Raw genomic sequence first — 27,683 nt, 5'->3', positions numbered from 1 at the left:
CCAAAAAATATTGTGAATGGCGAGTGCAAGACTGCCATGTGGACGCACCTTAGCCAGCCAAATTGGGGAGTGATAAATGAATTGGCCAGTGTAATAAATGAGTACTCAATCACGTCACGTAATGATGCTTTTGTCTGGTTCCTTGTCTATGCACAACCTGCACTACCTGCTGCCTGCAGCCTCAGTCATCCATCTAATAAAAAATCATTCGCCATGGCGCAATTCCTCGCGCTTGGTCGATCCCTTAGCCTTTCCTCAACTCTTCCGGGATCCCATCATAGAATAAGTTACCCAACGCTCTCGCTCAGAATGCCTCTGGTGGAAGCCGGCAAATCTGCTCTTTCTTGCCAAGGTCTTCAATTCTTTTCACGAAATATCCTCATATTCAGGCCGGATCGGCTTCACATGAAACGACGAAAGCATTGCCGATTTGACTTGGATGTTATATTTCTAGTCGGAGATAGCCAGGGAGCCTGACTTGTCACTATGCTTTGTTGAGACTCTTCATTAAAAGACTACGGTTGAAAAAATGAGATTGGCTGCTCACATACATTTCATGTTGCAGCTACTGTAGAGACCAGAAGCCAAAAACCAGACGAGGAGGTGAAAGCATATCATGCTCCTCTGCTGTCCATGACTGAGGTGGCTCCTCTTTTCAATCTACATGGGAATTCATATGTTATGGTGGAATGGAATGGGGGGGAGAGAGAGAGAGAGAGAGAGAGAGAGAGAGAGATGATTGTATTAAAGTTTGTCTATGACCCTTTAGGATCTATGGGACTGTTGATCACAACAGATGGTGATCTTTTACATCTAGTGAGAGAAAAATATTATAGACTTGCTATGTGTTGAATACGTATTGAACTAGCTGGTGCGCTAGTCCGAGTACTTTGTTGAGGTCTTCCAAGACTTCTTTTAAGTAGCTTCCTAGTTTTTTGGCTGGTGGCTGCAGCATATTTTTCAGGTTACTTTTGTTGTATCCATAGCTTTCTCTGATGTGTACATAGGCTCGGCATCTTAGGAGTACATGCTGCTCATTTTTTACTCCTCGGCAGAAGATTTTTCCCTCTCTAGGGACCCTAGGTCTTGCCCACTTGCATTTTTCCACCTCTAGATCACCTGTGTTGGTTCTCATTTTGCAGATTAGATGCCCTTTAAACATTGATATGTCTTCCCTGATGTATTTTTGCATTTCATAGCTTTCCTGTTTGTAGAACTGCATTTTTGCCACCAGGTCTTGCTATAATTTCTGTAGCATTTTTGGCGTCACCAATTCCCTGATTTCACATACATCTTTTGATATTTCAGCAGCTGCTATACTCCATAATTCCATCCATTTTATCCCCTCTCTGTGCCACCTGTAGAGAAAGAAAGAAAAAAGGTTTATTAAAAGTCTTCAAAAGACTAAAGGGTCTATGAGACTAAAAGAAATTGATACAATGAGCTGAGGTTGTATCAGCCGAGGGGTGAAGCCCCTAAGTATGATGTATACAAAAGAAAACCCATAATCTTGATCATTCTGGCATCGATACATAGAGAGAAAACTCTCCAATCTCATGAAGTGGGAACCAGTGGGGCGTTAATCCTAGGAAGGGGACGTCAATGTGCGAGGCTGTTGTGGTGGCATAAAACTTGTGATAGAGCACTAGCAGCTGTCGAATGTCTAGTCTACTGTGGTCTCTTGGCTATAGCCCTGCGGCAAACAAGTGCCACCGTCGCTTCTGTGGATCTTGCCTTTGGTCTGATGAGAATGGAAGGAAGGTCCCCTAATGTGATTTGTGCCTAGCACACTAACGAGTCTGACGTTTCTTTGACTTCGGCTCAGGTCGTCACAGTTGCCGCCTCCGTGGGTGCTATTGGTCGGTTCTGTTTGGCTGGAAAAACTCAATGATCATGCTCTGAGTGGAGTCTGGCTGTGTGTCCTAATTTCCCCTACATGCCCTCAACAACCGTTTCCTGTGTCCGACAGCCTCATGGATTAAGGCCGCCAAACATCTTTGGTCTGGGTAGGACAGGAAATTGGGTAGGGATCCGAAACAATCTCTAAAAGACAGTGATAGTGACCTCCGATCTCGTAGTACACAAGGCATCTGAATGCAAAATGCTCCTCTAACATGATCTCTGGGGTATTGTAGATGCAACCCTCTCTAGGTATGCCCTCTGCCGACCACTCTTAATATGGAGATGGTGTAATGAGATCTAAAACTGCCCGATCGATATCCTTTGGGAGTGGGGAGATGAATTCTTGTGTATCCTGGTAGGTCGATGAAACCCTCTATTGAAATCCGTAGGTAGTGGTCTTTGTAGAAGTTGAGCTTCACAGGGAGCTCACGAGGTGCCAACTAAGTCGTGAATGTGTATAATTGTAGGAGATCCTCTTGGATGACCTAGTTCACCTCGTGATACGTGAGCGGGATAGAGGGGGCCTCAACCCTGTATTGGAAGGGAGGTAGCCTGTCTATGTGGAGTCCTAGGCTCTCAAACCATCTCCATGTACGTGCACACCAACACCTCTGGTCACCTTCTATCGCCAGTGCCATGGAGAAGGATAGAGCCAACCAAGGAAGCCTACGTTACCCTGTGGTGCAAGATCCGTAATGTCTAATGTGGTAGAGATATGTGATGACTTGAAATGCTGCATCGAGCTGTAGTGGGAATGCCCCGGCCGGAAGTCCTTAGAGCTGTTACTAAATAAAATGTAATTAACTCCTCGTTTTGGCAAACGAAAGCCTACTTCTTCCGGCAAACTAGATGATGATTGGAAGATGATGCTTGGGTTTGAGTCGAAGTTGTCGGCGTAAAGCCTTACACTCGTCATTGTACCAGCTATTGCAGGGTACTAAGCGGAGGGTTGGAGGTGTATTTGTAGGACATGGCAATGAGGCCCACCTAAGCTCATTGGGAGCTCGCAGGCTGAGTGTTTTGAGAGTGCCACAGACTCTCTCTCTCTTTAGCTCATAGTCATGGCCATGAGATATGCTTTCCATAATTTTGGAGAGTCAGGCAAGCTGGATGAGAAAATTACCCATTGTGAGAGATGAAGACCCAGAACCACTTGGTGTTGAGGGAGACATGTGATATTGCGAGGGAAGCAGAGTTAATGCCGCAGCCCACCGTAACTCCAGCCACCACAACTACTGCACCGGTAGTGATTGTACCAACAGATGCAGTTCTAGTGAGAGCTTGGCAGGTGCGTGATGCGGAGGCCTTGGCCATTATCATTGGCACCATGTCAGATGCAGTACTTCACAGACCACAGATACTTGTTTTGAGGCTTGGACCTTTTTGAGGGACATGTACGAGCTGAGCAACGAAAGAAGGATTCTAGACCTCGAGATGGAGCTCTATGGCCTGAGCATGGATGAGGGGGATTCAGTATAGGATCACATCACCAAGATGAAAGTAGGCTATTGCTTAGCATGCTTCTGAGGGGCTATAATAGCTCTGCAACCATGATGATTGCAGGGTAGAGGACAACACCAGTTACATTTGAGGAGCTGGTACCATTGGTTCTGCAGCAAGAGGCTCGGGAGAAGAAATACAATGGATCCGATGTGAGTGAAGACAAAGCCCTTTTAGCTCACGACGGGCACAAAGGCAAGGGAAAGGGTAAGAATGGCAAAGGCAAGCCCAAGAAAGACAAGTATGATGATGGATGGGACTCTTCACATGAAGAAAACAAGAAGAAGAGGAAGCAGAAGAAAAAGTGCTTCTATTGTGTCAACCAGGTCATTTTGCGAAGGATTGCAGACTGGATCGGTCATCTTGAGGCTGCTGGGTTGGCCAACTTTGGGGCCCCTCAAGGCCTATTAAAGGGAGCCCTCGGAGGCTCTACCTCATCCATTCCAGCAGCAATTGGAGAGCAGATTGGGGCACAAAGCCAGCTTGAAGGACTTCCATTGGACCAGAGAAGGTGGCTGATAACTATAGACAAAGAACTCACAGGAGGCTGGCCCCTAGTTTCACATTCAGGGCAGTGAGGTTGGATCATCAAGAGAATCTTGGCCTCACGATTGGCTGCACATGAGGGCAGCAAGGAGGTCAAGTTTTCAAGGTCATCCACTGCCTCACAGGTAGCTGTCCGGGAGGGATAGCTTGGAGGTGTGTTTCTAGGGCACGGCAATGAGACCCACCTAAGGTCATCAAGAGCATGCAAGCTGACTGTTTTGAGAATGCCACGAAAGTAGGAGAATAACTATTGGTTGTGCACATGGGTCCACATCTAGGTAGCACTCTGCTACTAGAGGGTGAGACATTGGGCATACATTTTGTATATTGTCCACATTGGATGGAAATGTAATTTTGTTGGTTCTACATCTCTCCTGTGCATCTGCTCATTTACTCACTGCACATGTATGTTTAGTACAAATCGGTAAAAAAGTTTTGGATTCCACATTCTACAGACACTTGTGTGTGAATTCTTGGGTGCCCTATCAGTCTTCTGCCGTGCGTACCCTCTGTTGTCATTTCTAACATATAATACCTTATTACAGCTTTCTATCTAATGAGTTGCCATGGCTGTCATTGTTTCACGAGTTGGATGTTGCGTACACTATTTGCACTCCTGACTAGACAGTAATATTGTATACATCCCTCCTATGCTTTCAGGTAAATTACTTTACCTAGATTGATTCTTGGGGCTGGAAGTGAACGCTTCAAGGTCACTGGTATGGATCCTCTTTGAATAATACTTTATTATTTATGCTCCTACCTCTCAGCAACCCAAAGATCCCCCGCCCCCCCCCCCCCCCCCCCCGCCTCCCTTGTTGCATCACTCTTTGCCCTCTCCCCTGCCCGGCCCAGACAGTTGCTTTGGTTGACTTGAGACTGATTGCTAAGAACTCTCTTATCCCTTGTTGCAGTCTGGCACAATGAATCAGAGTGATCAAGCTTCTCAATAGCTGGGCTTGCTCGTGTGACAAAGATAACATCCTCCTCTCCATTCCTGGCTTTGTTCCAAATATTTTCACTGCTATGAACTGTAAACTTCTGGAGAAAGGGTCAGAAGTGGGGGTTTTCGTGATTTGAAATTCCTGACAATGGCTAATGCCAATCCAGCCTAGTATAGGGAGGCTGGAATGTTAATGAAAAATCATTTGCTACCAAACATCCCACTGTACCTGTATATAGTGTGATTCTATAAACGAGGTGAGTCTTTTGTCAAATAGTTTAAAAAGTGTTAGAATATGAAGCCAAGTTGAGTCAGTTTGGTGTGTTCTAGTGTGTTTTAGTGTGAGTTCTAGTCTAGTATGTCCTATGGATGCCACGTGTCACATTGGGAGTTATCCCATATTAGGTGTTCATATGTGTGTGTGCGCTCTATATAAGAGTTGTACTTGTCTAGTGCCAAATCAATCAGGTATCAAGCTACAAGCTCTTTGGTCTACATGTGAGTACTTTCATTTTGGTTCATTGCTCTAGTCATTTCATTTCCATTTCATTATGTCTTTCTTTGAGTATCACTTCCTCTCTCCCTAGCCTACCCTCTCTCTCTCTCTCCCTCTCCACCATGTGCCTTCATGTGGTATCAGAGCCTCCCTTCCTACCTTCTTCTTGCTCTATCTAAAGGATGAGAGAAGCCCATAAATGGAGGCTCCCCTCTCTTCTAAGGTAGAGCCTCCCTTCCCTTATCCTTGCCATGGTTCCTCGCCATAAAGTACTCCGGTGTCCTAGTGATTGCTCCTGGTCCTAGTTTGTGAGTTCAGCTCACTCCCGCATCAGTTCGTGGTTCTCCCTCAACATTGGCGGACATTCCTCGTCAGTTGGCGTAACTTGTTTTGGAGCAGTCCAACGGCTGTTTTTTGATTTTTTGAGGTCCGATTTTGACGTTTTTTGACATTTTGGCACTACCCAAACATAAAAAACCTTGTCCCGCACCATTTCGAGAGGGGAAAAATTTTCGACGGACGCCCGTACGCCTGTACGGACCTCTGCCGACAGATGCGCGACAATGCCAGGAGTCCGTACAACTTGTTAGAAGGCGATTCCGAGTAGTTTTAGGCTATTTTGGGCATGTTTTGCTCAGATTTGGACTCCTGTGACCTCCAGCAGTGATTTGAGCTTCTTACACACAAGTCATTTCGACTATACCGACACTCCGGTACATTGACTTGAGGCTTTCGATAGCGGGGAATACTCTTTTCACACCTCGTCATCTTTGACATTGCGACATTGCGGTGTTCGAACAGTCAAATATCATTTCTATGATCTCGGTACACTTCGGTGATCGCCTCGATTGCTGTGCCATCTGATGCCGTCTACTACTGCTGTTCTTGCCCTCGAAATCCACGCCAAAATTTGCTCGTGATTCCGCCATAGATTGCCTCTCTTACTACCTTCATTTGAGCTTCCCGTTTGTGCTCACGGATCTGATTTGAGCGCCCCACGATTTGCGTCTTCAACTGGGAAGCTCCCTTGAGCATTTGGTGACTCTCCGATCGGCACATTGAGAGTCATGACGTGATCTCCTTTGGAGGTGCTCCTATGGCCTTCATTGATAGATCATTCGAGGGCATCCTCGCCTGGTTCTTCACCGACATACCTCTTTGCATTAGGATTTGCACACTCTTGTGCGGTAGCTACTTCGGGCTTATGGGTTCTCTGCCCTTGCTATGCATAAAATGAATGAAATCTTTTATATGTTTGAGTTAAAGGTTCTCTGCCTTGAGTAGTCTCTCTAAAATGAATGTTTGAAGAGTCAATAAAGGTCCTCTGCCTTGGTTTGTCCTCCTAAAATGATGTATTTCCTTTATGGTGTGTGACTCCATGTTTCTAGTTAGTCCCTGGAGTCAAGAGGGGGATGTACTGTGGGAGCCATGTATTGGCATTGATAGGGTCTAGTTAGCAGGCCTGGCATATGAGTTCCAGGATGTTGGTGCATTGGTCTTCTAGACCTCTGAGTTGTTCATGCATCCATGCTGAGACATGAGCCTCTGAGTCATGTTTAGGATGTCAAAGCCATATGAGTGCTCAGTCCCCGACCTTTGAACCATGCTTGCCTTCATGGGGGGATGTTAGAATATGAAGCCAAGTTGAGTCAGTTTGGTGTGTTCTAGTGTGAGTTCTAGTCTAGTATGTCCTATGGATGCCACGTGTCACATTGGGAGCTATCCCATATGCATAGGTGTTCATATGTGTGTGTGTGCTCTATATAAGAGTTGTACTTGTCTAGTGTCAAATCAATCAAGTATCAAGCTACAAACTCTTTGGTCTACATGTGAGTACTTTCATTTTGGTTCATTGCTCTAGTCATTTCATTTCCATTTCATTATGTCTTTCTTTGAGTATCACTTTCTCTCTCCCTAGCCTACCCTCTCTCTCTCTCTCTCTCTCTCTCTCTCTCTCTCTCTCCACCATGTGCCTTCAAAAAGAAGAAAATTGCAGCAATCTTCATTGGCACTTGGAAAGGAGCCTGTGGTAGGATTTCCTAGAAAGTGATAATAAGCAAGATGATGGGAAGAGTTGAAAATGCTAATTGCATGTTTTTCTTAGGCTGAAAAAATGTTTCTTGTTGATCAATATTTCGTTTTGAACCGTTTTTCTTTTGTCTAAGGAGGGAGGTGGTTTCGAGAACTTCAAAAGCATTGCCTGTTGGTCTTGTTGTTATATGATTGTGTTGTGGTCTTATAGAAGGAGCTTAATGAAGCATACTCTTAGAGATATACTCTTGAGTTGCTTACCTCGGCTTTGATTAAGTGATGTTGAAAATTTCAGTCATTTATTAGAATGTTTCATTTCAAGCAAATGACACAGTTTTGGTATGTATTTGATGATTTATGTATGATTTGGGACTTTCTGGCATTGCTGCCAGCTGGACTGCATATAATGAGAATAATAATTTCTATTTTGGGTGGTAGGTTATTTCCAGGCTTAAAACCATGGCACGCACTTCTACACATCACCAGGCCTATCGGGCAATGTATTCAAGTGTGATTGGAGGCATCACCACCGATCCTGCAATAATGCTAATTCCGCTTGATGATCACATGGTCCACCGTGGCCATGGTGTGTTTGACACCGCTTTGATAATTAATGGGTATAGTTATTTTCAATTGAAGCTCTTACAGATGATGAATTGATAATGTTTCTGAAGTGGAGAACACTTGATCTATTTGGATGCCCTTTAAAAGGATAGTCGGCTAGACTTTTCAAATTATATTTTAAAATAATGGTCAGCTAGGTTGTGATCAGACCAAATACTTGTGAATGTTTGCATGCTAAAAAATGTATCTGAATCACCTATATTGCAGGATCTACACATTAAAGCGTAGTTCATAAATTGATTTGACTTTTCTTCTTTGCAAGAACAGGATTTTTTGATTAAGCTTGGTACCGAGACATTTCAGCTGTTTATTACCTGTGCAGACCAGCCCTTTGTAGCTGCTTGCAGGGGTTCTCAACTCACTGCCATAAGAGCCTATGAGCAGCAGCAAGGAGCTGTTTTGCAGGACAATACAACCAGTGGATACCTCTATATCTGTTACAGCAGGAGATGCCTAGAGGCCAGATCTTATGGAAACGATCAGATGCTTAGATGTATTATGAGATCCCTCTCGACCTTGCTCTTAGATGATAATTCAAGCCAGATAAGAAGGTGGCATGCTGAGTCTGCTGTCCACCCACTAGGTGCTCTCTAGAAAGAGCCTAGTTGACCATGAACAATAGCAAGGAATTCTTTTTCATTAACTGGATATTTGGTCTGGATGTCAGAATGTTTATGGCAATAACTCTGCCTTTTGCATCAAATTTGCTGCAATAGCTATGTCAAGGGCGTTGTTCATGGCCTCACGGTCAGGGCCTCAAATGGGACTTTTCAAAACTTTGGACATAGGTGCTGCAATCTAAGAGAATCGATAGACCCTGATTTGATAGAAATTTGCCAAGCCGTGAAAGGAGCATACATCATGAACATTCTTGGAGTAGGCCAATTATGAATCACCTCAATCTTTTTGGGATCAACTGAGATGTCTTGTGAGGAAATGACATATTTCAAATATTCAAGAACTTACTTCTCTCAGTGTTAATGTAGAGAGAATTTGCTTAGAGAACTTAAAAAACATGTCAAAGATGTTGCCTCTGTTCGATCAAGAATCCCTTGAAAACCAGGATGTCATCCAAGTAGACCATGACAAAACCTATCAAGGTATGGCTGGAAGATGTCATTCATAAGAATCATGAATGTTGCTGGTGGCATGATCAAACATTCATAGTGTTCTTTGTGCGAAAAGCTGTCTTGTACTCATCACTTTCTCATATGCGGATTTGGTGATAATTGAATGGTAATCCACCTTGGAGAAGTACGTTGCATGTAATATTTGATCTAAAAGGTCATCAATGCAAGGTAATAGGTACTTATTTTTTATGGTGAGCTTGTTAAGACCCATGTAGTCAATGCAGAGGCGCATGGACTTATTCTTTTTTCCCACAAAAAGCAATACAATGGTTTAGGACTACCCTTCTCCTTGCCAAGTTTGCTTGCAGCCCCCTAATACTGTTTAATTTCTTTTTCAACTTTTCAAGGAACCACTCCCATCTGTCCTTGATCTTGACATTGAATCCCATAGGGGTACCTAGAAGCCTGAATATCTATCCATGTGGTATCTTTTTGCATCCAAGCTGATCCAACAAGTTTAGATTGTCTCCAGTTAATAAAGCATACTTTGTTTTGGAGTGATTTATCCTATGCTCTGCAAAAAATGTCCATGCACTCCATTGCTCTTTGTATGTCCATATCCGTGTTTCTGACTGTAAGGGCAGTGTCATTTGCAAATTGCTGATTAACCAACTGGTTTCCTGAGGGGAGTTTTATGCCATTGATTTCTCCTGTAGCTACTTGTTCTTTAATCAGCCATCCCAAGGCATCATCAGCCATTGCAAATAGGAGGGGGACTAGAGGGCAACCTTGTCTGATGGATCTTTTCAAAATAAAACTCTGAGACATCTCACCATTCACACATACCTTTGCAGAGGCATTTGATAGTAGCAAGGCTACATAGGAGATAAAGTTCTTTCCCAACCCCAAGCTTTTGAGTGATAGTAGAAGAAAGTCTCAGTTCAGTTTATCATAGACCTTATCAAAGTCTATCTTAATAAGACATATCTCTTGCTTACTTTCCTCAGCATAGGTGCACCCTTCCCATAGATTGATGATTGCCTCCAATAAATGTTTATTCTTGATGAAACCTTTCTATTCTTCCAGGATCCACTTGTCCTTCTTGTGTCTCAGTCTCAAAGCAATTGCTTTAGCATAGATCTTATATGAACAGTTCAGCATAGTAAGGGGCCTCCAATTTTTTAGCACTATCATGTCCCCTTCCTTTGGAATAAGTTTAATGACACCTTCATTTAAATGCTCTGGGAGCAGCCCTGTTTGATACTCTCTTTCCAGACAGCCAGTAAGGAAGGGCCAACATTGTCCCAAAATACTTTGTAAAATTCAGGAGGAAGCCCATCTTCTCTAGGTGTTTTGCCATCAGCCATTGTAAACACAGCCTCTTTGAGCTCTTGCAGAGATAGTTCAATTTCCAGCTGGTTTCTATCTAGGTTAGATACAGATGGTTGTCTAGCTGCATGGCACTTCAATCTGGCCTCCAGGACATTATGGTCTGTTAAGTCCACTGTGCTTAGTAGGTTTCTCAAATGGCTGACTATTATCTCTATATTTTCTGTTTCTGATTGAGCCAAATCTCTATCATCCTTTTGCAGCCAAGGGATTTCCTCCTGCTTCCTCTTTTTTCTGATCCTCCTAAAATTCTCTTTAGTTGGCCTGTCCATGTGATTCTTCTTTCCAAAGAGCCTGTTGGGGAATACATTGAGACCACTGAGAAGAGAGAGCTTTTCATTCTACAATCCAAAGTAAGCCATCTGTGGTTAGGGTCTTGCCTACATCTGATGACATAGTCCTGGTTGTGAGACAAAACCCCAATTGCAATGCCACCCCTGCCTTCATTATGGCTTGTAAAATGTCAAATTCTTCTGTTGTCTACCCTTTTTAGTCTCTTTTCCAAAGTGTCATTTATCACTTTCACCTCTTGTAATGCAAGAAAAGTTGGAGACAGAGAGCTGTCTCTCGGCCACTTGGCTAATTCCTGACTCCTCCATGGCAGTTAAACCACAGACATTAAAGGTGAGAAAAGTAAATGGTTTATTTACCATTCTTACTCTTCCCCTTTTTAGCCTTGGAGGTTGGGCTTTTGGGTAGGGCACTGTGACCCGTTACTTGGGAGATCCTTCTCTTATTCAGAGTTGTGGCTTGAGGTTTAGCTGGAGGTCTAGGAGAGTTAGCCTGCTGTTTTTGGGCCAAGGGAAGTTCTTCCTCTGAGTCTCCTAACTCTGACTCACTCATGCTAGCATCCACTTGATTTACATCTTCTTTAAACTCTCTGGACCATCCAGGTTTGATATTAGCTTCCTCCATTTGAGCATCCTGAATCCATTGTTCAGTTTCTTTGTCAATAAGAGCTTCAAAAGTATTGTTGGTAGCCAAAGGAAAGGTTACTCTCTCCTTTTCTAGAGGTACATCAGGTTTCTTCTGAACCTCTGCTTGTTTGATTGTTTTGTTTTCTATCCCTGTTTCTGCAGTTTTCTCCAAGTCCTGATTTTGAGTCTTGCCTTTGACAGTCCACTTTGGTTTAGGAGGGGGACTGGGTTGCTGTTGAGTTGGATCCTGTATTGGTTTAGGCCCATTTCTCTTTAATGGGTAATTTTTGATTTTGTGTGTTGAGAGCCCACACAAAAAGCAGGAATTGGGGAGGTTTTTGTAAACAAGGGGCTGCTCCATGAAGACACTTCCATTCCTATTGACTATAACCAGGGTTTGAGGAAGTTACTCAGCTACATCCAATCTAACACAAACCTGAGGATGACCTCTAGGGTTAATGAATTGCTCCTTTTCGACATCTATAACTTGGCCTAAGCTTCTGCAAAGGTTAGGAGCTTGATTTACTAGGGAAAAGGGAAGGTCAGGGAGTTCATACAAACAGGAACAAATGTGCACCTTGGTTTATCAAGGTTAAAATCTTGGGACCATACAGGGATTGATGTCTTAAAGTCCATAAGGCATGGTGTAGGGCCTTCCAAGCCATATCCTCAGTTTCAAAAAGAAATAAAAAGAAGCCTTTTCTTAAAAATCTGACACTAGTGACTACAAGCCCTTTCCTTATCCAATTATTTCTAAGCCAACCTTCTAAAAAAATAGCAGGGTGCCTAGGGCCAGGCAAATATCCAATCAAGGCATGTGATTCAAGCCAGTCAATTGATTGCTCAAATCTGTCTTCATCTAGAAAGCTACCACCTTACCTTTTTGCGCAAAAAGTAGTGCTAGTTATATTGCTTGAAAACGAGAGTACAAGAGGGCCTAAAGGCCAGCGGGCTGCAATCACAAAACGGATACAGCCCGTGGTAACAAAATACTAATTACAAGCCTCTCAGGGCATAATCATCGGATTGTGGACAAACAGCCACGGTGGGAGGGAGTAGTGCCACTGAAGACTGTGACCAGAGTGCTGGAAGAACAGCTTTCGATGGTCCCAGTCGCGAAGGAAGCGCCGTCTCTTCTTCTTCCCTGCCCGGGACTCCCCCTAAATCTAATCCCACTGACCCTTGAGCGTGTGAATGATCATGCTCCAAATGTCCGCTAGGGTCTGGGTAGCAGAAGAAGCCTGATCTCCTAAGGTCTGCGCGCATCTGGAAGTCCACTACAATACTCCCTATGATCTCCCAAACTGGGTGCCGAGTCATCGCTCCTGCATCTGTCTCTGTCAGATGCCAAGGGAAGCTGTCCATGTATGCCCAAGTGGCTTGTGTGATGAAGAAAACTGGATCCTACCTAGAGAACTCATAAGCCAGGTGATGTCCCATCTCGGTGCTGCACCAGCAAACCAACACCCTCCCATGAAGGCAAGGTGAGAGACTACTGGAATGGAACCAAGAACAAAACATGACAATGACGGTCATCAAACTGTGCACTGACGGTCTAGAACTAGACATGATTCCCACACAATCTCAGAGGCAAGTGAGCTTGGCTCAGAGGCTAGTGAGCATAACATAGAAAGCTCATCTAGCATGGCTCAAAGGCTCATCATGCATGGATGCATGACCAACTCAGAGGTCTAGGAGACCAATGCACCAACAAATAGACCTATCAAAGCCAAAACATATGGCTCCCACAGTACATCCCCTCCTGGCTCCAAAGACTAATGAGGGACATGGAGCCACACACCAAAAATAGAAAAGAAATACATCATTTTAGGAGGACTATCCAAGGCAGAGTACCTTTATTGACTCAACACACATGATTTATTTTATTCATTTTGGGGGACAATCTAGGGCATAGTACCCTTAGACACACCGGTCCTAGCTCGGGTGCAGCCCTCGCTAAGATCCCCATGACTCCCTTCCACACTGTCTGAGCATGCGAGCAGCTCCAAAGGCAGTGCTTCAGGGACTCCTCCTGAAAACACATCTGGCAGTGCCCCTCCTGCCCCATCTGCCTCAGCCAGCTGCCAACTGGTAGCCCCTTGTGGGCCACCATCCAAAGAAAGTAAGAGATCTTCCTCGGCCGCCAGCTTGCCCAAAGGGTCTTCCAGAATGTGCGAAGAAAAACCAGAGATATCCCAACTATGTGCCTGTGTGGGTAGCCTGCGCTGGAGAGCCCCAAGAGCATGCCTACCAGTACGCGCACTGTATGTCAAGAAGGGGGTAGGGTTCTCTGAGGTCTCCAGTGGTGGCCAACGCCACTCCCCTGGGTCCCACTCCACCTCTGTCAAGGAGCGGCCCTCCCAAATCGAGAGTCTCCAATCCTGGTCCCGCATAATCAGGGGGTCTATATGCCACGTTTTTCCTTGCAGCCCTATGATGAGAAGGCGCTGCCAGGGAAGCTGGGGGTCGATCACGGCCTCTCTGCTCTGGAGACGGCTATCATCGGTGACGGAGAAGAAGTGAATCGAGGAGTCCGAGAAAAGGCCTGCAACCACCAAAGGAATGCCACGGGGTGTGAACTGCCCTAGCCACCTCTCATCTCCCGGGAGGAGCTGGTGATCATGGGAATCCTCCAACCTGCAGGAATGGCAGCATCGATCTCCGCTCGCCTGGGCTCAATTGGCTATAGACGTCCTTATACTAGGGAAATTTCTGCAATCTGACTCCGACTGAAGCACACAGGCATATGCACAGGCATAATTTGTCCCTGCTATAACATTAAAGCCTCATGCAGGCTGATTACCCTCAAGATCCCTCTATGAAAGCAAAGCATCGCCCGACTAATCGAGGAGGAAAAAAAAACAAAACGAAAGTAATGGAGTTCGAAGAAAGCTCCCTGGTCGTTAACGAACAGCCACGCTCCCTTTTTGTTCCATGCAATTCCGGCCAACAGTCCCTCGCTCTTTTGCGACCAGTCTGGAATCACAACTGAGGTACAGGCTTTTGTCGTTCAACTAGCGTTCTACGCTGATTAGGCGCCTTCATGCACTAACCAATGTTAGGCCCTTTGCTCTCGGTCTGTCGGGCTATTCGGCTACCTGGTTTCCCTGCTCACGGACTCCTGACGTCAAGGAAAGAGACGGCCAGATCCCGTGACCGTAACAAAAATTGCACCTGCCTCTCACTCCCATGTCGATCCTTGTCCACCTGCGCTCCAGCCCCAATTGAGAAGCCCCCGTCTGGTTTTCTTTCCCGTCGACCGTCGAACCACCACGCTATCCCCAAGCCCAACTGTTCGTTAATTTAAGTCCGTCGTAGACCACATGTAGTCAACCTGCACTGCGTCACTTCTGACACCGTGACGAATTCCCGCTCTATCATTCCAGCTACGCTCCAGGCCCATTATCAATCACATAATTGATCAAATTCCTCGCCTTACGGGAGCGCCATCGATCACGGCATCGTCAGCAACTTTGGATCTCCCTCGACGCTGGTCTGTAATTGCGCAGCCTTTAGACTCGTCTACCCTTTTCAAGGCCCTACGCTCCTCTTGGCGTAGGCCAATTATCCGTCAGCGCCTTACGGGCTTCCTATCGATCTGGTCAGCCACCAAGTACCGATGTCAAAGGATCATCCAGGAACCTTCCGCTCCAACCCAGCTTCACCGCCTGCGTGCCCCGCTCTTGCGCTCTACGACCTGCTGGTGTAGGCCCGCGCCAATCAATTTGACGCTCACTTCCCTTGATCTCTCCACGAGCTCTCTCCACAAGGCTCTGATACCAAATGTCACACACTTCCTCTTCTAGATTCTACTGCAGATCACGGGAGCAGCACCACGAATCTCCACCCAGCCATATCTCGCTGAGGCCAACAAGCAGACAGAGATCTCCTTACAAATTCAACGTGAATCATCCTCTTCTCTTCTCTCACTAGCCTCAGCAAGCCCGAATTCCCTAGATAGATCTAGATGCCACATGTCATCCATATAGGGCCTTCCTAATGCAACATTTCACCCCTCTCTTGGGATGCATTAAATTCCTTGCCCCTAGGCACAATCTTTGCACTAGGCCCTTGGCCTTAGATCTACCTAGTCTGGTGCTATCAGCCCTCACCTAGGACCTTGACATTAAATCCCTCGTGATCGTATACATGAAGCGCAAACACATATATTACAGAGATAGATTCTTTAAGGGAAATGTCGATTGATTATTCCGAGGTCATGCTACCTCGGCTAGAGCGTAACATCAAGCTTCTGCAATCGGTCCAAACATCTTTATGTAGAATTAGCCACAACAGAGTATACATTTTCTCTAGTATCCTTTTGTCCCAGATCAGTGAGAACCTGATATCCCATTTCCTTTCAGCATCAGCAAGATTCTATCTAGCATTGAGGGTGGAAACAACCTCTTCAGTGTCCTCAGAAGAAGTAGGTATGGGTAGAAAAGATGAGTTGCCAACCCAGCTGAATTCTCTAGTGAAGTTTAAGACCTTGTCCCTTTTCCAGGTAATGTCTCCATCCCCCACAGTTGTAATCTGCTCATGACCAGCTCTTGATCTGCATTACTAAGTCTATATTTCCTTCTTATCTCCAGCGGTTTTGTCCCACAAATCTCCCCAGTTGACTAGCCCTTTCTTTGAGAGTTGCCATGCTTTTAAAAAATCCTCATGGCTTAGTTGGTGTTTGGTAAAGAAAACAGACACCCAAATTGAGTCCAGAGTCATGAAACTCCCTTTACCAGAGAGGACAATGTGACTCTTAATTTGTTGAAAGGCCCTCTATAAGGTTTTCCAGAGTTGACTCCCCTTAGTCATACAGGGCTCTGGGTTACCAATAGCAGAGAGGAGAGGAAAGTCCTTCCACCTAGGGACACTGTAGGGTCTGACAAACTTAAAGTTTCTAAGCAGGAGGTTAGCCCAGTCACTGTCAAGGGAGGTGATAGCTTTTATTATCCACGTGGCTGCAAGTTTGTAGGCTGCCGACTGGATATTAATTACTCCCAACCCTCCTTCCTTTTTGGCTCTGGTACAAAAGGACCATTTGACCTTTGATATTCTCCTTCTTGTATCACTCCCTCCCCACAGGAAGGATCTGCAGACTCTGATGAACTTTTCCAAGCTTGCTTTAGAGGGGCACCATAGGAGAGAGAAAATATAGCTATTGGGTAAATGCAATGGTTTAGAACAACTCTCCTCCTTGCAAGATTTGCCTGTAGACCTCTGAGCCCGTCTATTTTGTTTTTGAATCTGTCTAGAAACCACTCCCATTTGTCTTTCATTTTAACTTTAAAGCCCATAGGAATATCCAACAGTCTGAAGATTTGACCACGTGGAATTCTTTTGCATCCCATCTGTTTTAGAAGATTTTGAGAGAGCCACCTGTGAGTAAGGCATAACCTGTTTTTGTGTGGTTTATTTTAGAACCAAATGCCATACAAAATATGTCCATACAATCCATAGCCCTTTGAATGCCTGCATCTGTATTTCTGATAGTGAGAGTGGCGTCATCTGCAAATTGCTGATTCACTAGATGTTATCTTGAGGATAAAAGAGGGGCCAAAGGGCACCCTTGTCTTATTGATCTCTTCAGCAAGAAACTTGGAGACATTTCTTCATTCACACAAACCTTTGCTGATGCATTGAAGAGTGGTAGGGCAACAAAGGAGGTGAACTTTGTCCCAAGCCCCAAACTATTGAGGGATTGAAGAAGAAAATCCCAATTAAGCCTGTCATAGGCTTTGTCAAAGTCAATCTTTATTAAACAAACCTCTTGTTTACTCTCCTCAGACATGTGTGCATCCTTCCCATAGATTGATGATTGCCTCCAAAAGGTGTCTGCATTTTACCTTTCTGTTCCTACAATTCTTACTTCTCAATCTCAATGCAAGAGCTGTGGCATAGATCTTGTAAGAGCAATTTAACATGGTTAGAGGTCTCCAATTTTTTAAAACTGTCTTGTCTCCATCTTTTGGGATGCGTTTTATAACACCTCCAAAGAGCCCTGTTCAGCACTCTCTCTCCAAACTGCCATTAGAGAAGGGCCCACTGTGTCCCTTAAAAACTTGTAAAATTCTACTGGAAGACCATCCTCCCTTGGAGTTTTGCCATTAGCCATAGAGAAGGCTGCCTCTTTAAGTGCCTGCAGAGAAAGGCCAACTCTAGTTACATCCTGTCCAAGCTAGAAACTTTACATTGTCTGACTGTTTGGCATTAAATACACCTTTTTGGAAACTGATGCGCAGCTGGAGACTTAGGAGCTGCAGCAGGTGTAATGATCTGTTCAAGGGAGCAAAGTCCATTTTCACCAATAAATTTCTATAGGTATGGGCAGCAATCTCTCTTTGTAGTTAGTCATGGGGGTCATTGAAATTGACTATTGCCTTATCAAGGTGCTTTCTTTCATGTTCCTTCATGACAAAACCAACATTTCAGCATTAGTACAAAATTGATTGAACTGAAAATTGTTCCTGGCTATCCAAAGAATCCACAGAGTGTCCTCTGACTTGTAACCAAGCATCCTACTTCACTTTCTGAGAATCTCCCATAAGATTTTAGCTGAGGCATTTGATCAGTAGCAACCTAACAAAAGAGAGAAATTTTGGCCAAGACCCAAGTCAAGCAATGATTGTAGAAGGAAGTCCCATTCTAATCTGTCATAAGCTTGTCAAAATCAATTTCGAGGAAGCTTTTGAGGAAGCATATATCCTACTTAATATCCTGAGCATATTCACAACCTTCCGAAATGTTAATAATTGCCTCCAAAAGATGTCTATCCTTTCGGCTCCTGTAAAATCCAGTTATCCACATTGCTGTGGATTCTCAAAGCTAAGGCCTTGGAAAAGATTTAATAACTATAGTTTACATTGTGAGGGGTCTTTAGTTTTTAGTTCTTCCTTATCTCCTTCTTTGGGTGTGAGCTTAAATGTTTCCCAATTTAAGAGTGCAAGGATCTGGTTTAAAGCCAAGCTTTCTTTCCAAAGCTTCAATAAGTAGGGCCCTAAACTGTATCCCAAAAGATTTTGTAGAACTCAGCCGGGAGACCATCCTCCCTTGGGGTTTTTTTATCAGTCATTGAGAAGACTTATTCGTTGAGCTCCTTAAGAGGCAAATTATTGTCTAGATGCATCTTGTCAAAACTTGATGCTATTATATTTCTGCCTTGCTGGCATTTGCTCCTTGCCCGCATAACCTGCTGATCCTTGTCAACTGTAATGCTGAGTAAATTTTGAAAATGCTGACAGATGATGGAAGGTTCAGCTAATGTGGAGTCCTCTTTTTTAAACAATGGAATCTCTTCTTGTACTCTTTCCCTTCTTATGAGCTTGTTTTTTTTTTTTAGTGAGTCTATCTATCTTGCCTGCCCACCATTCTATAAAATACACCCTTGCATCTCTTAACCTGATTTGTTCTTGATTTTTGATTTCTTCTTTTTCGTGGAGTTGGAGTTCTGTCTGTTGTCTTGCCTACGGTTCAATCTCTTCCAATTTCTCTTTGAGCTTGTCCATTCTTTTTGCTATGATTTTAGCCCTGTTTCTCTTGGCAATTTTCAAGGTTCTCTGAGTGTTTAAGATAGCCTCAAGCCAAGCTTAAGAAGCAAATTTAGCAGAAGAAAAAGATAAGTCCCACACTATTTTAATATTTGGTTTAACATCCTTTGAAAAAGATGAGGGTCTACCTGAAAAGAGGTTTATGGTCTGAAGAGTAAGTGATGACATCACACAACTCTTGTGAGTTAGAGTCTGATGCAACGGGCCATGAGAGACATAAATTCTATCCTGTCTTGCTTCTCTTTTGAGCTCCCCCATCTGTTTGTAACACCAAGTAAAGGAGCTTGATGTACATATGTCAACCAACGGCAGATTTTCTTTTAATCATCCCATATATGTAGTTATGTGTCTTATAATCTCCTTGCTTGTGTGCCTGTAGGTGCATAAACTGAGACAACAATATATTTTGTACACTAACTCCATAAAAACATAAAACGCCTTCTGTTGGTTGCATGTGCTATCATATCACAGCTCCTCCCCCTTCGCTCTCCTACTCCCCCCGTTGGGCTCTCCGGCTCTCCACCTCGTGTCAACCCCCTGGAGGTCCCTCCTGTCATGGGGGGGGGGGGGGGTACATGCTCCCGCTCCTCTCCCTCTCCCTCTCCTGCTCCCACTCCCACTCTTGCAATAAGACTAAGACCTACACCGAACATGGGCCTATCGAACGAAATGGGGAAAGGTGGCAAGGATACGGATAAAGCCGCCAAGAAAGACGACAACAAAGCCAAGAAACAAACACAACTGAAACTCGAAGATGTGAACACACGCTACAACCACAGTGGACTCGGAGTGGATAGCAAAGCAAAGGTGGGACCCATCTTTGCCTCTGCTTCAGTCACAGCTTCAGCTTCAGTTTCAGCTTCAGTCTCAGCCTCGGTCTCAGCGACATCCTTATCCGCAGCCTTAGCTTCAGCTTCAGCATCAGCTCTAGTTCCAGTTTCAGCTACACTTACGCTCACAGCCTCTACAGTTATAGCTACTGGCTCTGATATACCCCTACCCATGACATCGATTGCTCCACCCTCCCCTAGGATAGAGGGGTTGCCACTGACACCATCTCTCCCTTCTTCTCCCGCTACAGTTCTCTCTCCGATTATGGCACCTACTTTGGAGGGGTTATACACTGTTCTGCACTACTCAGCCTTTCTCTCCCCTTTGTCTCTCAGTTAGCCCACTCTCCCACACCCTGCTGGGATTGCCTCTTCCATACCACTATCATCTCCATACCATACCCATCTCACTCAACCATCACCCAGCCTCTAGTCTCATCCTCACACTTTCAGGCCACAGTCCTTTCAATTTCTGTTAGAGCACGGACGAGCTAACCCTTCAGAGGCTTGGGAGTACCTGCTGATGGAGGTCCAGAGCATCCGAGAGCGCAAGAGGGAGATGTCACGTGAAACCCTCGGGAAGAATCTATGGTGGTGAGACCTCTAACCCATAGTTTAGACCCATGATCTTCACTTCTAGCCATTGATCTGATTTCCAATCCACGGGATACATTCAAATTTGTTGTAGAACATGCCCAACCATTAGAGGAGGCCGGTCAATTTTAGTCATCCATCAAGCAATAGAATCAAGGGAGGACATCTAATCTCTAATATAGTAAAGACAAGGAGCTCGACTTAGATTCTCATGAAGGAGATGTTCTGTCATAGGATAAGTATTTGAAAGATCGAGCCTAAAAAAACTGGTTTAAAAATGCTATCAAAGTACTATCCTTTCCTAATTTTAAAGGAATACTTTGATAGTAATTTTTAACACCATTTTCTTAGGTTTGAAAATTCAAATATAGGATTCACTTGGATTCAGAGGGGTGTTTCCATCAGGTACCTAGGATGCCAGGTTGGGTTGGGCATCTCTTCAGCATAGCAGTTTGCTCCCGTGTTGGAGAGCATCAGGAGGAAACTCATTTTTTGGAGTTTTGCCAGACTTGACCTTGCATCCAGAGTAGTAGTTGTGAACCAGGTATTATTGGCTACCGCGTAGTTCGTTTGCTCATGTTGGTGCAAATCTAGAGGTTGTATCTCTCAACTCATGAGACCTATCAGGAACTTCCTATGGAGTGGGTTAGATGGCACCTCAGATGTTGTAGCCAGGGTAGCTTGGGAGACCCTCATTCTGCCCATAGGGAAAGGAGGTCTCAGTATTATTGATACGAACTTGTAGTGTATGGCCTTGCTCTGTAAGTTTGTAGTGAGAGGATTGATGCCTAGACAGGAGCCTTGGAAAGATTTTTTCTTACGGAGCATTCAATCTTGTACACCATCTCATGGGGGAGATTGGATGGACAGGCTCGAGATGGATCTTTACTTCAGCCCATCTTAGATCTCCCTCTTCCCCTCTCATGGCTGCCATTCTGAAAGCTTGGGGCAGCTTCAAAGGCACTCTTCGGAGAGTTGCACCCTCCTCTCGCGAAGAAATAGACAGGCAGTGAGTCATGTGGAATGATTCTATATTGGATGAGCATGGCAAATCACTAGGAGTGTCACATTATATACAATGGTCTAGATGGGAGAGGGGATCTGCTTCCACAGTAGGTGCTTGGAAGGCTTTTAGGAAGCTTCCAGAGGATCAAAGACTCTTATTAGTTGGCCACCTCAGAGGGAGTGCAGTCAGGATGCAGCAGATAGAGGCAGCCATACCCGCAGAGTGGATAGATGCAGATGGCATGCCGATCACAGAGTCCACTTGGTTGGGAGCTTTTACGGGGATGGGTGTTCCTTTACAGGTTATCTCCTTGCGAGATGCACATGAGAAGACTCTTGTCTTTGATGTTCAGTCAGGAGGCAAACTTCTCAGATCTTTAGATGATATTCTTTTGGAGGTTGCCTTCCAGCCTGTTAGGATTGCAGGTTACATGGAGTGGGGCACGAACTCACAGTGGTATCTTGATCCTGACCCTGTTCTCCTGGCACTTGGGTCTTGGAGACTCTGGTTGTAAGGTGGTTCCCCCATTAGGTTCTTGCAGTGGGACCTAGGGGAGTGGGAATGGATTGATGAAGGGCACCGAGAGAAGAGCATCCCCTTCTTTCGTTACACAGTAAAAAATGTTAGGAGATTTCATCTTAGCAGTAGAGGTTGGAGGCCCTCCAGAGCTCCTCATTGGGATAGTTTTCAAATTTCTGGAGAGGTGCGAAAATCTTTTTGGAGGAGGCTCTAGAAATTCCTTAGGAATAGAAATTTGAAAATCTTTTTGGAGGAGGCTCTAGAAATTCTTTAGGAATAGATTTTCGCACCTCTGCAGAAATTTGAATTTTCTTTTGGCTTTCTATTCATGGAGGGATTGCAGTGAACCTGCGAAGATCTAAGTTCGGGGCTGACCCTACTTGTCCTCGATGCCACGCAACAGTTGAGTCAGTTAAGCATTGCCTCTGGGAGTACAGACAGACGAGGACGATCTAAAAGGGTGTTGCTAGGATATTTAGCATATTTCATAGAGCACCCTTCTTCATGACTTGGGGATCAGTGGCATGGTTATCTCTTACTGGCCCTTAGGTGTTTTTCGAGGGACATGACTTAGACTCAGCTTTTATTATACGACGACACTCTGTGGAGTCATGTTCTCTCCAGGATGTTCCCTTCACTCCTTTCAGAGCTGCTCATGTCTCGGTAGACACATCATGCGAGATTCTGGCTAGCATTGCAGCTTAGCATATTTGGAGGTCCAGACATACGGAGGCGATGGAGGGTTCCCAGGTTCACCCTTCCCAGTCTATGGCGAGTATATGGACTGATACTATACACACATTGATGGCCATTTGGGCGAGCATGAAGGGATCCTCTATAGCAGCTACAGCCAGGAGAGATACTTTTTTAGAGTTTGGAGAGGATCTCCTTTTTTCTTTGGGTCTCCTTCAGGGTTGAGGTGGCATTTTCAGTCTCCACCTTGGATTTTGTTAGCTCTTTTTGAGCTGTTTTTTTTTCTCATGCATGGCATGATGTACTCCCGCATTGCATTAGAGCTTGCTCTTGCAGTTTTCATTCATACTTAATATTCAAAAAGATGAATATTCATACTTAATTACTTCATTAAGTATGAATGAAAACTGCAAGAGCAAGCTTTAATGCAATGCGGGAGTACATCATGCAATGCATGAGAAAAAAAAACAGCTCAAAAAGAGCTAACAAAATCCAAGGTGGAGGCTGAAAATGCCACCTCAACCCTGAAGGAGACCCAGAGAAAAAAGGAGATCCTCTCCAAACTCTAAAAAAGTATCTCTCCTGGCTGTAGCTGCTCTAGAGGATATATATATATATATATTCAAAAAGATTACTTCATTAAGTATGAATGAAAACTGCAAGAGCAAGCTCTAATGCAATGCGGGAGTACATCATGCCATGCATGAGAAAAAAAAACAGCTCAAAAAGAGCTAACAAAATCCAAGGTGGAGGCTGAAAATGCCACCTTAACCCTGAAGGAGACCCAGAGAAAAAAGGAGATCCTCTCCAAACTCTAAAAAAGTATCTCTCCTGGCTGTAGCTGCTCTAGAGGATATATATATATATATATATACTCTATCTTGTGACTGCATGTGTGTCCTTGTCCTTTTGAAAGCTGATGATTCCATCCTTGAAATGAGATAAATCTCCCAAAGTTGTTCCACCCCCTCCTTCCTCATGTGCAATGTAATACCACTCTTCTTCTGTCTACTATATTAAATCTCTACTCTAGAATAGACTCTGTCACCTTAACTTCTTGTAAAGCTAAAGAGGTAGGGGAAAGTGAATTGGCTCTAAGACAACTAGCTAGATTCTTGCCCTCTACTAGGGCCAGTTAATCCAGGCACATTAAGAGTGAGGAAAGAAATTGGCTTGCTTACCATTTTTATTTTTCTCCTTTTTAGTCTTGGGGGCAAGGCTTTTATTTGGCATACTCTGACTTTTTCAGTTGAGAAAGTTTCCTTTTATTTGGCACAGTGGCTTGTGTTTTCCTTTGATAGAGAAAACTTTCTCAAAATTTCCAGCGGGGGCATGGATCTCTTCCTCAGATTCATCAACTTCACTACCACTCATGATCGAGTTCTTCTGATTTATTTCATCCTTAAAAGCTTTTGACCAACCTGGTTTGACATCAACATCTTCCATTTCATTATCCTGGATCCACTGCTCAGTTTTCTGATCAATCAATGCTTCAAAAGCATTCTTAGTTTCAAAGGATTTAGGTACCTATTCTTTGACAGTTCGACTGTGAATTTCTTTGCTTCAGTCATCTTTAAATCTGTCACAGTTTCAGATTTCATAGCCCACTTAGTTTTAGTATCCTGAAGAGCTTGGACAGGTTCCTTAGGGGGCTTTGGTGTGCTTCTCTTTAAAGGACAGTTTTTAACTGTGTGAGAAGATAGAGCACATAGGAAATAGGACCTGGTAAGTCCTTGTAAACTGGAGGCTGTTCCTTGTAAATTCCACCATTCTTGTTGACAAATCACCAGTGTATTTGGAGCTCTTCATCCATCTTGACTCAAAACTGAGGGTCCTTTTGGGTTTATAAACAGTTCTTTTCCACTCCCCAAGACTTCTACAGAGGTTTGCGGCTTGATTTACAAGGGAGAGGGCTAAATCAAGTGACTCAACCCAAACAGGAATAGTAGTAGACCTGGGCTTGTCAAGGTTAAAGTCATGTGACCAATACTCCAAGTAGAGAGGTGGTTTCTAATAGTCCGTAAACCTTGATGTGAAGCCTTGAAAGCCATATCGTCCTTTTCAAAAAGGAAAGATAATAGCCCGTTCTTAGAAAACGAAAACTAGTTACAACAAATCCTTTTTTGACCCAATCCAATTTTCCAGAAAGGCAGCAGGGGGTTGGGGACCAGGGAGGAAGCCAATAGGAGCATGAGAGGATAGCCATTCAATAGATTCCTCATGCAAATCTCCATCTAAATAAGTAGCAACTTTAGCTTTAGAATATGAGTCTACCTCAATTTGAGATTCTGGGCTCTCTTGAGATAGTTTTCGTGAAAACTCTTGTGATTCGACTCCACATGCTTGGGTCTAATAGCTGGTGATATCCGGCGTGTTCCGGAATAGTTAGCAGGGGCCTGTGAGCCATTCTCTTTTTCCTTGCTTTTGTTATCTTTCTTGCCTTCCCCTGGCTTTGAATAGGAGTGCCCTTCACGCTGAAATCTATCGTTGCCCCTCCATTGGAATCTTTGGACTGCATATTCTCTTGTGGACTTGGGGACTTTGGACTCTCGGCTCTGTGTGCCCAGTTGTGCTGACTGGCGAATCGGTGTTCTTTATGTCTACCTTTGCAGCTTGAGTGGAATTTCCGCCTTAATCCATTTACAAAAAAGACGCCATCCTTAAAACATCTTCCTAAAGGGAAGTCTCCCAAAATTTAAAGGATAGTGTGTTGTTACATAGTGAATACTGGGCCCAGCAATACATACTGGTCAATTATACATATTTGATATGAAAACTGTATGTTAAGCTCTAACAAAGACTTGTGACATATGTGAAGGTATACATCAACTTTAGCCTGTATGTATATGTCTTTTGTGACTATGCTTATGACATTATGGCTGTTATATTGTCACTCCAATCCCTCATCCAAAACTTGTATTAGCCATGTGGTGCATCACTAACTTCCTAGATGACTGTTCATAGTGTGAATGCTTGTCTGCAGGTTTCTTTATGAGCTCGATGCTCACTTGGACAGGCTTCTGAAATCAGCATCAATGGCAATAATAACTCCTCCTTTTAACAGGTCAACATTGAGAGAAATTTTAGTGGCAACTGCAGTGGCTTCAGATTGTAGGGATGGCTCTTTGCGCTATTGGCTGTCTGCAGGTCCAGGCAATTTTAGTCTTTCTTCTAAACAGTGTACGAGTGCTTCCTTCTATGCGATAGCCCTTGAGTATGAACGTGAGTCGCATGAAGAGGGTGTCACAGTGATAACCTCTTCCATACCAATGAAACCTCCCCAGTTTGCAACCATGAAAAGTGTCAACTATCTTCCAAATGCACTATCGCTTCTGGAGGCTGAAGAAAAAGGAGCTTTTGCTGGCATCTGGTTAGATGATGAAGGATTTGTTGCAGAGGGTCCTAACATGAATGTAGCATTTGTGAACCAGGCAGGGGAGTTGCTAATGCCTGCATTTGACAATATTTTATCTGGTTGCACAGCCAAGAGGACACTTACTCTTGCTCAGGAGCTAATCAAATCAAATACAGGGCAACATGTGGGCCACTTAAAAGGCATTGCATTGCGTCCAATATCACTAGAAGAAGCAAAGAATGCATCAGAGATGATGGTGATTGGCAGTGGCCTTCCTATTGTGCCAGTTATTCAGTGGGACCAACAACAGATTGGTGATGGTACGGCCATTTAGTTCAAAGAAAAAGGTTGCTGGTTATGCAGTCAATAATTGTCTTGTGATTTATTCTGTCTGATGTCATTGCAGGAAAACCAGGTCCTGTCACACTTGCTTTGCTGGATCTTATAAAGAAAGATATGCTTTATGGTCCACTCACACAGCGTGAACCTATCCCTTACAGAGACAGGCAACCGGATATTTCTGCATAACTTCTGCTATAGCTTTAAGGTTCTTAGGTCGTTTCATTCATGGCCAAATTTCTGTTGACATTATTTTGTCATGATAAACAGAAAATACATTGTAAAATCATGAATTGAACTCTCCTGTGAAATCTTATATGGCGAATTCTGAAAACACATTGTAATCTGCCTCTTGAACGGAAATTTATATGCAGATTCAATGATGTAGTAAGTGCTGCTTTAATTCATGGATTCCAAAGACATTTCGTTCTGTTCTGCATGTAGGAGAATGTGGAACTACAAATCAAGGTTTCATTTGAATGATCCTAGCATGGTTCATCACACATCTTTGTATTTCAATGAATTCATGCAACTAGGATGTTATAGTGTGCTTTCATGTACTTAAGATGGGGAGCTTGAAGTAAATTGTTATTGGCAAAGTTTCACGAATGCTTTCATGTACTTAAGATCGGGAGCTTGAAGTGAACTGTTATTGGCAAAGTTTCATGAATGATATTTTGATCAGTCTTATAAATTTAAAAAAAATAAAATTTTGTTCTTGAAAGCAAACACTGAAAATACCGTTGTGGCTGAAGAGACATGGGTGGAAGGAGTTTCTTTCAGGCTCTAAATTTGAATGGTAGATGGCCTTTGCAAACAAGCCATAGAGGTGCAGATGGGCTTATAGGGCTAATTTAAATGAAAGAAGGTTTGATGATTGAACTAAGAAGATCCCGTCCGTTGGCTTTCTTGAGTTGCCCCACCTTTGTTATATTGTTTATTGTATGGGTACAATAGGTGATTTTAATACCATGAACATCACATCTTATAAGGAGCTACACTATTTATATAGAGAGGAGAGATGGATTTGTGATGTTGGTTAAATCATTCAATGTTATGGGTGTACATACTATCAGCCATGCATTTTCTACCAGGGTGCAAGTGCAGGCTTCTTTTTGTACTATGGATTTACCATCACTGAAATGGATATGTGATGTTGGTTAAATCGTTCAATGTTATGGGGTGTACAATGGGTGTCTCCATACCATCAGATGCATTTTCCACCAGGGTGCAAGTGCAGGCTTCTTTTTGTACTATGGATTTACCATCACTGAATTGGGGCTTACTCCGTATTGTAAGCCCCATATTCATGGGGTGGTGGGTAGAAGATAGTACACTGTGAAGCAAAGAAGGGACAGCTCTGCTGCAAAAGCAGCCAATAGGTT

At 43.9% G+C, this 27,683-nt stretch overlaps 1 protein-coding gene across 1 annotated transcript; it reads left to right on the top strand.

Moving 5' to 3' along the window:
• Window positions 1-14: 14 nt before the first annotated feature.
• On the top strand, window positions 15-26,802 carry LOC147887392 (D-amino-acid transaminase, chloroplastic-like). The gene is made up of 5 exons (XM_087394438.1): window positions 15-352; window positions 566-642; window positions 7,857-8,035; window positions 25,588-26,279; window positions 26,366-26,802. The coding sequence occupies exons 1-5, from the start codon at window positions 37-39 to the stop codon at window positions 26,485-26,487; spliced, it is 1,386 nt and encodes a 461-aa protein (XP_087250564.1). The 5' UTR covers window positions 15-36; the 3' UTR covers window positions 26,488-26,802.
• The last annotated feature ends 881 nt before the right edge of the window (window positions 26,803-27,683 follow it).

The sequence above is a fragment of the Dipteris shenzhenensis genome, chromosome 23 (genome assembly GCF_047967505.1).
Source record: "Dipteris shenzhenensis isolate YYH24624 ecotype China chromosome 23, Dip_SZ_1.0, whole genome shotgun sequence".
In the NCBI taxonomy this organism is placed as follows: Eukaryota; Viridiplantae; Streptophyta; class Polypodiopsida; order Gleicheniales; family Dipteridaceae; genus Dipteris; species Dipteris shenzhenensis.
Note: the sequence above shows the minus strand (reverse complement) of the source record. Positions and strands in the feature narration are given on the sequence as shown.

Coding starts and splice junctions, on each gene's coding strand:
- LOC147887392 (XM_087394438.1), top strand. CDS start 37: ATGTGGACGCACCTTAGCCAGCCAAATTGGGGAGTGATAAATGAATTG. Junction 643..7,856: donor CTCTGCTGTCCATGACTGAG/GTGGCTCCTCTT, acceptor TTTGGGTGGTAG/GTTATTTCCAGGCTTAAAAC. Junction 8,036..25,587: donor ACCGCTTTGATAATTAATGG/GTATAGTTATTT, acceptor GCTTGTCTGCAG/GTTTCTTTATGAGCTCGATG.